Genomic DNA, 10,742 nt, shown 5'->3' on the forward strand with positions numbered 1-10,742 from the left:
CCATTTCTCTTCCTGTCCACACCATAATAAAACAGTTTGTATCCCCCTTCAATGCTATGCACTTTGCTACCCTTCCACCTGGTCTCCTGCACACAGTATGTATCTACCTTCCTTCTCTCCATCATGTCTGCCAGCTCTCTACCTTTCCCTGTCATTGTGCCAACGTTAAGAGTCCCTATTCTCAGACCTATACTCCTGCCTTTCCTCTTCTCTGTCTACGAATCTTTCTACCTCCTCTCCTTCTTCGACCAACAGTAGTCCAATTTCCACCAGCACCCTGTAGGTCAACAGCACCACCAGTGGCGGTCATTGTTAACCCAGGCCTCGACCAATTCAGTATGGAATTCACACTGATGATTCGCATGTTTAAATTGGCATGTTTTTACGTCGGATGCCCTTCCTGACGCAACCCTCTCTATTTATCCAGGCTTGGGACTGGCACAGAAGTCACTGGTTTGCAACCCCTTGGCTAGATTAGGTGGTTCCTTACCATGCATTCAATGATGTAGTTTCACTCTGCGATTGATAATTTTTTTAATTTTACGCACGTTTCCATGTATTAATTATTGTTTGTAAATAATCATATTCATGCACATCTATACAATTTTGTTGCTCGTTCTTGCTTGTTCATTCACACGCATGCGTGCGTCACTAAATATCATGGGAACAGAATGACGACCCAACCGAGGTTACTATAGGTCTGCAGACTAATCTGATTTGTCTCTATACATCTATGCTCTGACACGAGTGGGCTTGTTGCAAAGCCCAGCTGAGAAAGTGACTCTTAAAACACAAACTCTGTGTTTGGAGGAGAGATAAAACTGCTGGGAACAACTGAACATCAGATCTTGTTGCCCAACAAAACTTCTATTTCATCAAACTGCTGCAGAAAAGCCACCTAGCTGACAATTTCCTTAAGCAGGCCTCTGCCAGTGAAGAGCACCTGCTGGCTCATGCAGGTCAGGTAGAAATACATCTCTAAAGTAATTTAATACCCTCTCATTGTAAAAATAAATTAAAGTTTTTTAATTCAAAGGTGGCCAGATCACAGAATGTTAGTAGGCCTATTGCAAAAATACATACTTTCATTCGACGATTTCTTCATGTAAATTGATTATTTGGGGACTAGAATGCATTCATTTTCCTGGGACAGGTGTGGAATGTATTAACAATCATGTACAGTGTATTAGTTTACAAAGACTGATATTTTGGTTTCAGGGCTTCAAATACTTAAATTTTTGCATCCAAATTGTTGAACAAAGATGGCGCCCAGAACCTTTAGGAGTGGACTTCATGGTGTTAGAGCACACAATGTAAACACTCTAGGGCCTTTTCTATCTGAGCTGAATGGTTTTAGTGGCTGAAGCATGAATTAAAAGTTATTCAAATCTCTTCATTTTAGCTTCAAATTTGATCACATTTGTGAACTAATCTTCAGATATTTATCGCAGTGCACAAACTAAGAATCTGATTGAAGGACAAAAGCATGTCTTGGACCTATAAAGGGATGTTGTTTTCAGTCATATCACTTGAGCTTGTATAAGATGTGCTGGCATTTCACTGAAATGCGCTTAACTCTTTAATGTGTTGTTTTACTTTTGAAGGTGAAGATTGCGATTTCCCATGTGATTGTTATTGGACAGCATGTGCGTGCCCTGCCTTCTCAGTGCCACCTTCTCCTACGTGCAGTGATTCGACTCGAGGCGTAGTTGTGTGGTTATTTTGGCGAAGCCGAGTTCATTGTACAAGACTTACTACCAATGGCTCATGTGTAAGGACTCATGTAGTTCAGCGTAAATGAAATAGGTCAAATTGCAGATATTATTACAAACCACATTGATTTTTTTTTTTTTAGATAAACACTTAAGTTCTTACTCTGCAAAAAAGGCCCTTGTCTGGTGCACATGCACAGACCAAGACTTAAGCTTCTCTATTCTCAAATTTTGTTATATGTTATGTTTGTTATGTTACTGTTAAATTTGTTATGTATATATGTTATATGTTTAGCAGCTTTTAAGACCTTTAGATAAGCAGCACCTCACCTTTAAAAATGATAGAAATTAAATTGAACAAATAGAAATGTGGTCATTATTAATAAATAAATGCAGTGATTGTGGCATGATACAGTGACTTTTTCAGGCGAGGTAGAGGTGGACTTTTGATGAACACCTTGTGGAATCTTTATCATCCTCAGGCCTAGCTCCTTCGCAAACAGGAACACAGAAGAGAGCTCCGGGGAGTCTGCACCCTCCACCTCAGGCCTTCTTCGCAAATAGAGGAGATTCTGGAAATGTCCTTTTAGCCAAAGGGTATGATGATAGTGACTGCAATTATGATTTTCACCATGAATGCTGCATGAAGCAGTAGGAAACGTGGACTTTGCATTTGGCAGTGCTGTCATAGCATCTTGCTCCAGGGCCTATTTACACCTGGTACCTTTGTTTGATTTTATTTTTGTAAAATTGAGAGCTGATCTTAGTGTCTGGCAGGACTGGCAATGCCTTAGTAAGCCTTTGCATCTAGCAGGGTTGGCATTACCCTTGGTATAGTCCTGCACCAGGGCCTATTTATTTCTGACAGGGGTATCTGTTTGAGTAATTATTCATTTTAGTCATAACCCAGGGGATCTATTTGCATCTGCAGCGTGGCTGTGGTTCAGGAGTTAGAGCAAGTCATTATCTCCATATTTTTTCATAACACAAAGACAACTTGATATGTAGACCTAAGCAAATACTATTAGCCCCTACCACCACACCACTTGGTATGTTAGTCCATAGCTTGAAAAACCAAAGTAAAGCATAGTGTATAACATTAGTTAGTTCGGATAACTTAATAGATTAGGAGAGAAACTGTTAATGTGATGCAAAAGAAAAACAGAGTACTCAAAATTTTGGGAAAAAATAGGTATTTATTCATATTCACATTTTCCCTCAAATTTGTCTCTGAAATTGTGTGTGGTTTATAATTCCTTAACAAGCTGGAGCAGTGGGTGTGCCCTACTCTTTCAGCTTAAACAGTTAATGAAATGACATGTTTCTCTTAAACAAAGACAGAATAAATGATTACATATCCAAAACCTCCTTTTCATATAGTAGCTGGCACTAAAACCACTTTCACAAGGACCTACAATGAGCAACTGTGAATAGCGCTCTTACCACTGGTCAGGACTAGTAGAACTGCAAATATCAAAAGTTTAGCCCACTTGCAATACAGAGCTAAAATAAGGGTACCTATATCAAAAGGTGGTGTCAGCTCACCACACCTGTTCTACTAAAATGTCACCAAGGGACATGAAAATATACAACTTTGAGTCTGAAATTTTTTGCAGTTAAACATAGGAGGAAAAAACCTTACTGCAACAAGCAGTAACTAATCATTATTAGCTTCCACTTCTTTCTTCACAACAAATAGTTTCACATCACAAAGTAAAATAGTGAATCATTATTTAGAGAATATAAACACTGAAACCAAGCAATAATACACCGATGACTACTGACATAATAAATACTTTATGGTTTCATGTCCACATAATGTATCCATCTTCTACTAGCATACAAAATCTGTCCAAACCATACCATCTAACTCTCCTCACTTGTTCACCACCTTCTCCAGATAACCAATGAATCTTCTCAGGTTGACTTTGATATTGTCTAGCACACACAGCTGCTGAGGGCTGTACTTGCCTCTTCCTTCTTTACGAATCTAATAGCAAAAAAAACTTTTATTAAAAGGGTGAAACAAATCCCACAATCCATTCAGAAGGTAACAAAATGTTTTAAGCTATATAAATTATTAAGATGAGAAACAAATGTGCACTGGTGGTAAATTAATAGTGTGTTTAGAAATTATTAAAGCTGCATTAAAGTGTTGTCTCCCTGTTGTACTAACCCCCCTCACCCCACTCTGCTACTGTATCTTCAGGCCTTGTGTTTATTTCTTGCCCTCTGTGGCCATTGTTATTTAAATCAGCACCACACATCTTTCATGCTCCCACTGATCTGACGTTATAAGACGCATTATTCAAACCAGAATGGCTCATGTCAGACAGACCATGGAGGCTACTTGGGCAGGTACAACAAAGAATGAGGCAAAACCAGGGTTAACTTCAGTTTGGCATGTCAGAGATGGAGAGCATTAAAAGCATCCAAAAGACTAAAATTTGACATGGATGTGTCTTTCTTTCTTTTAGACACATAAGTAGCTAACATGTATATGTCGGCACCATTAGCAATCTAACGTTAGCTTTTCAGTTTTATACCTTTGTATTGAAATATCCTAGTTCTAATTTGGAGGCATTCCAACTGACTGCAACATTGCCGTTTTCTTGTTTAGCATATGCAGTAATTTTGCTTGGTTTTGGTCCAGTGTATGTCAAACATAACACTGCAGTCCATGTAGCATTTTAGTGATAAGTTAAAATTTACGCCATCAACACAATTAGAAAAGTGTAGCATGAAATTTGTCATTTCACATACAACTCATGATTATGTGCGTCAAGTATGTAACATTGAACATGATGCCACAGTGGCATAACATTAGTACTGTATCAATATTACTGGGGGAAAAAACATTCCTCTGTATAATTTGCTTGCCGCTAAAATGTAAACCTCTTTATTTGACATTGTGTCGCTGCAATGCCACCAAAAACCACGTGCTCTATGGGCTCGGTATTCTATATACATTAGTTCTGGAGCTGGTTATTTCTGCTGAGCTACTTGACTGCCACAACTGTCTCTGGCTGTTGTGACCGCATATGATGTAGTTTCAGAGAGAGGGCAGTAGGGGCAAAGAGGAGTGGAGGAAGAAGACAAGGGGGCACTGCTTGAATTTGTTTTGACTCGCCCTTAAAGGTTGAATATTAGAGGGAGACATTAGTTAATGCAGCTTTAATTGTGCAAAAAAAAAAGGTTGAAAAATCACAGAGAACTGTGTTCAGTAAAGTGAAATTAACCTTGGCCTTAAGGACAGGTTGAAGTGCCTTCAGTGCAGGTAGTAACTGGATGCTCTTAGCAGCTGCCTCTGCTTCGTCTCCATCCGCAAACACGTCAAACAAGGCGTCAAGGGCTTCTCCATTTACAACTAGGTCGGCATCTCTTGTGGCAACTTCGAGCAAGGCCTTTCCAATCATCTGTAGGCGCAGAGTTTCTAAGCAGAAGCACAAATGTTCCACAAGAACAAAAAGAGAAAAATTATACCTGAAGGGTTTCAGCAGTGCCCTTCTCTTTGGCTAATGTGCTGCCAGTGATGCCCAGAATGGCAACGGCGTTCACCCTCACACTGACAACATCACAACACGTGGCTGCTTCGCTCAGGCTCATCAGCTGCTGAGGCGTCATACACTGAGAAAAACAAAACACACAGAGATGTCCAAAACAAACATGGGAACTGGCAGTGGGCAGGAATAAAGAGTGTAGTTTCTGGTTGACCTCTATTTATTTAGCACTGTATTGAATTGGAAAACGAACTCGAAAAATGAAAATTAAAGAGGCTGCTGAAGTAACACCCATCACCCATTAACGCAAATGTTTAAAATCACCAAAGCAATAGCTGTACTTCTGATGTATTCTGTACCTGGGAGATATTTGTGGATGCAATCATCTGTAAGAGAGACCGGACAGCACTGATCACAGCCTCAAGGAACTCCTCATCTTTGAGTGTCTCTGAAAACAAAAAACATTGTGCACTGTCAGATGTATTACATGCTTCACCACTACAACTCTGCAACTGATTTTTTGGTATATGCTGTATAACAATAATGTGATGCAAGTGTGAGACCTGCTGCTCCAAAAACCAATGTGGACAGGTGCTGTGCTGCAGTCTGCAGGACTGCTGGGCCTCCCAGAGACTCTGCATCCATAGTGGAGAGGATGCTATGGAGGCATGTCAGAGCCCGGGACTGTACACGCTTCATCCTAAGGAAAAGATTACTTCTGTTATAGAGCAGTAGGACATTCCATACAAGAGTGCATTAACAAACTTTACCAGAGTGAAGATGTACACTGAGAAAAACAATACAAAGTGGCTTAAACAAATTGTGATCAATCTCACAGCAAAGTTCAAGGGAAGAGCAAAAGTGAGGTAAATTACTTTTTTATCAGGCATCTCCAAGAGGAATTCTGAAGACACACATCCACAGCTTCCTTTCTAGCAAACTCAGTCTTTCGGAGGACCTTTAATTAAGAGGAAAAAAAGTATAACATTTACTGTGCATGCATACAGTAAGTCTGCTCAGCCTGGGGTAGAAGATCGGTGAGGTATAATTAGAGCCATACTTTAGGTTGGTAATTACAGCAAAGGACTAACTATGTACACAGGCACTGTGATGAATCTTATAACGACTGACTGATGTGAGGTGTTACTGATGAAGCAGACAGGTAACTTGCCTTTTCAGGGATGCTGTGGTTGATTAAAGCCCCATGAACCTCAGCTGACAAACACAGTGGAGACAGGAGATTGGACACTCCGTCACAAAGGCCATCTGGACCCATGTCACTTTCGTCACTGCTCGACTCCTCCTCCCATTCGTCATCAGATGGCTCTTAAAAGGCATGCACACACCCCCACAGAATTAAAGTAGAACATCAAAAGTCATCTCTGGGTACTAAAATATAAAATGCTCATGTATTTCTTGTTACAGTGGCTTTTCAACAAACCTGCACTTGCTGGCACTGTCAAAGGAAATAATGTTGATGAAAAGTGCCTGGGGTCAACAGCATGCCTGTCCATACCCACAATACTCACCGTCAGAGCAGCACATGTTGACAATGATCTCTAATGACGTTTGCTGGGCTGTCAGCAAGGCCGTCGCCTCCCTCAGCTCCTCCTTGCCCCGCTGGACAATAATACAAGCAGAAAGGTGAGCCAACATCCTACCAAAGCAATGGCTGTTAGCACTGTAAATACCCAAAGTTCAGTTGTCCGCCACAGTGAAGACAAGTTCTTCCACAGTTGTCTTCAAGCATGTCTAGGTGTACTTTTTGAACTGTGGTGCTAGTGACAATCTATTACAAGAGATCATTTTTGAAGGAAAGGCCAGGTTTAAGTAGAGTTTATTTGTTTTGTTCGATGATTATAACTGTCTGTGCGATAACCCCATTGTATAACCTGCAATATTGAAGGGCATTTGGAGCATCACCATAAATGTGACATTCACTCTGGGGGCTCTGGATGTGTCTAAGCTGAGAGGGACAGATTGTCACTGTGGCTGAGGCCAGTACATGGTTCCCAGCTGAACCTTGCCAACTGTCCCTAATCTGGCACCCTGACCCTGAGGGTTTGTCTGCCCTATCAGTTTGTCTTGCACTCCTGAATAGCACCTGGCATTAACGTGTGCCTCTAAAAAACAAAACTGGATTGCTTTCTTGCCAAACACACAGTGCAGAGCAACATCGCATTCTAAAATTTCTACATTTAAAATTGAAAGTAAACATTTTTTCACCTATCGTGCATCTAAGAAAGTCCTGACAGTGTTTTTTTTAATTAATCTTTTATAATAATCTACACAGCTATATTGACTGGGGACTGAATTTTAAGTGTTCAATTTCTGAATTTAAAATACCGCACCCCAGAAGGTAATACGTCATGGTTGCATCACAACTTCATGTACACTTTGTTACGACTGAGTGATTATGTTGGATATCAACATATGTGAATATTATTAATGAAAATCCTAAGAGAAATGAACCATTTCGAGTGCCAATCAAAACGCAGAACATAGAGGATTGACATTAAAATGAAAAGTTCTAATATAAAGTTTTGTAGCAAATTCATTAAAAAATTTCTTTTTAAATTCTGACAGAATTAAGACCTAAATTTGTGCTTGGATGGCTTTACACATGCTTAATCTGATAATGGTGACTTTTACCGAATTATTCCAAACACTACTGAATATTTGCAGCTAATAATGTAGATATTTACAAACAATTTTTATATAAACAAATTACATAAAGCTAGCTTAATTTTGTGTTTTTAAAGATTTCTGACCGTGCCGTGTACTATGTGGATATTTTACAGCTGAAAATTAAAATTGGTAGTGCTCTCTGCTGGGCAGACAATGTATTAGAGACACTAGGTGAATCCCAATTGCCCTAACTGGATCCATGTTTTCCTCGTATCTATGTCACGCCTACGTAAAATGCAAGGAGAGTGGAACACTTAACTGGCATGAGACGTCCTTTCCTCTGATCCTCCATGTGTCCAATTACAAATTTATTTCCGATTAAGGGACATGTCAATCTGTAACACATTTCTACAAAGGATGTGCTCGTGTATCCTTGGCTATGGGTCGTCCAAGCAGCCTCCTCACTAGTCAGATTTGAAAACAGGAGCTCTGGGGCGGCCTTCATCATGACGGAGCACAATGACTTCTGGGTTGAATGTGGATAGAGGACCAAGGAACAAGATAATAAGGGAACTAGAATGCACCTCCTGTTTCTGAACTAACTCAAACAGCTCTTTTGCATTTCTTTACTGGAACTCTTACTTTACCAGTCAACATGTACACCAATACAACCATATATGCAATAAGATATCATTCCATTTACTGGCCAATTTATCAGTCTGACTGTAACGAGAACAGTAGTGTGCAACTGGCAATGAAACAGGGTTTCGCTAATAAGTGTTTAAAGGCCAACTTGTATGACTAGAGGAGCTCACAGCCTTCTGTATGCATAAGGAGGAACAGTAACATATAGAATACTGTATGAGAAATACAACTTACAGGCAAGAGGTCTGAGAAGTCGTTATCAGCCATCGCAGCTTTTCCATTCCTCTTTTGTTTAGGTGGTTCCTCCTCTCCTTCCATCTCGTCCACAGGGAGCTCTCCTACAGCCTGGTCTTCTGTGTCTGTCACAGGTGGCGCATTTCTATAGCGAACCTCTTCTGCTCGTCTGAGTTCAGGTATTAGAGTACCTGTGTCCAGATCCAGGCACTGTGACAAGGTGGCCACCGCAGCGTTGAGCATCTGGGCCTGATGGGCAACAGGAAGATTGCTCTTCATGTTCCACAGTGTCCCTGAGTGAAACAGCAGGTGAGAGTTAGGGCTTAGGAAGGGACATTAAAGGCATTTTAGTCACTGTATTAATCAAGTGCGATATTTGTTCCTTTAATTTTTTATTAACAAATTCTGTGCACACAAGACATTTTTAATGTCACTTTCAACATGCATAATGGTATTAAGTTACAGTTTTTAAATTTAGGAAAAAAAAAAAAAAAAGACATCAAGCGACAAATTGCACCTGCAGCCAACGTCCTAAGGAGAATGTGTGCCATGTCTGGCTGAGATGACAGGAGCACGTTGTCCAGGACTCCAAGCACAGCGGTGTTCATGCTACAAAGCAGCTCTGGGTTATCCTCAGTCACAGTGTGCAAACAGTGGGCTAGGAGAACATAAAGACAACAGAGAGTCTCAAAAGCTGGGGCTGCTTAAATCTGATAAAACTAGTTAGGCATTAGGCCCAATTAAGGCTAGCAGAAAAACTGCATGCCCAGTAATACCAATTTGGAAGTACAGTGAAGCTAATCCAAATATTTAAACATATTGCACTTATAGGAAGTATTTTTGTTCTAGTTTTTTTCCCCCCAGCCTTTATTTTCTAGCATTCTGTGTCTATAAGGCCACCTGTTGTGGTTATTACCTTTTTTTAACCAATCCACAGTTGTCATTTTGACAAACTCTCATTCTAGCAAGTCGGTTAAGACATGTACTTTATGCATGACAAGTATTATTTCCAACAGTTGTTTACAGATAGATTATTTAACTCATAATTCACTTTATCACAATTCCAGTGGGTCAGATGTTTACATACACTCAGTTGACTGTAGTTGTAAACAGTTTGGAAAATTCCAGAAAATGATGTCATGGCTTTAGAAACTTCTGATATTGACATCATTTGAGTCAATAGGAGGTGCAGCTGTGGATGTATTTTAAGGCCACCTTCAAATTCAGTACCTCTTTGTTTGACATCATGGGAAAGTCAAAATAAAACAGCCAAGACTGCAGAAAAAAAAAAAATTGTGGACCTCCACAAATCTGGTTCATTGGGAGCAATTTCCCCAGTGCCTGAAGGTACCACGTTCATCTGTATAAATAATACTATGCAAGTATAAACACCATGGGACAATGCAGCCATCACACTACAAATCAATCCCAGAACAACAGCAAAGGACTTTATGAAGACACTAGAGGAAACAGGCACCAAAGTATCTATATCCACAGTAAAATGAGTCTGATATCAACATAACCTGAAAGGCTGCTCAGCAAGGAAGAAGCCACTGCTCCATGAATGCCATAAAAAAGGCAGACAATGGTTTGCTGCTGCACATGAGGACAAAGATCTTACTTTTGGGAGAAATGTCCTCTGGTCTGATGGAACAAAAATTGAACCATTTGATCATACTGACCATTGTTATGTCTGGAAGAAAAAGGGAGAGGCTTGCAAGCCGGAGAACACCATCCCAACCCAGTTTATTATAGTTTTATGATTTGATATGTCTCATTATGTGGATTTTATTTTATTTTATTTTTTTTTAAAGATTGTTTGTTCTAACTTCTTTGACTGTGCAGTAATTGGTAGCTTTGACAGTTATCTGTGTGCAATAAATACATCTTATTAATACTTTCCTTGTTTTATGTGACCTTTACTAGTTGGAAATTACCAACCAAGTGTCTTGTGTTGAGCAAGAAATAAATAACCACAGATTTTAGCAGGTGCCTGAAAAATCTCTGGAGAAAAAAAAAAAAA

General features: G+C 39.9%; 1 protein-coding gene across 1 annotated transcript in view; it reads right to left on the reverse strand.

Moving 5' to 3' along the window:
- Positions 1-2,912: 2,912 nt before the first annotated feature.
- heatr3 (HEAT repeat containing 3) overlaps positions 2,913-10,742 on the reverse strand; it is a 13,137-nt gene continuing 5,307 nt past the window's right edge. The window contains exons 6-15 of the mRNA XM_020592411.1: positions 9,237-9,377; positions 8,720-9,012; positions 6,742-6,832; positions 6,384-6,538; positions 6,088-6,170; positions 5,776-5,912; positions 5,572-5,660; positions 5,196-5,339; positions 4,952-5,128; positions 2,913-3,702 (exon numbers count right to left, since the gene is read on the reverse strand). Coding sequence (XP_020448067.1) covers positions 3,589-3,702; positions 4,952-5,128; positions 5,196-5,339; positions 5,572-5,660; positions 5,776-5,912; positions 6,088-6,170; positions 6,384-6,538; positions 6,742-6,832; positions 8,720-9,012; positions 9,237-9,377 — 1,424 coding nt within the window. The 3' untranslated portion in view covers positions 2,913-3,588. The remainder of the gene's footprint in view (positions 3,703-4,951; positions 5,129-5,195; positions 5,340-5,571; positions 5,661-5,775; positions 5,913-6,087; positions 6,171-6,383; positions 6,539-6,741; positions 6,833-8,719; positions 9,013-9,236; positions 9,378-10,742) is intronic.

Source organism: Monopterus albus, unplaced genomic scaffold (genome assembly GCF_001952655.1).
Source record: "Monopterus albus unplaced genomic scaffold, M_albus_1.0 scaffold17.1, whole genome shotgun sequence".
In the NCBI taxonomy this organism is placed as follows: domain Eukaryota; kingdom Metazoa; phylum Chordata; class Actinopteri; order Synbranchiformes; family Synbranchidae; genus Monopterus; species Monopterus albus.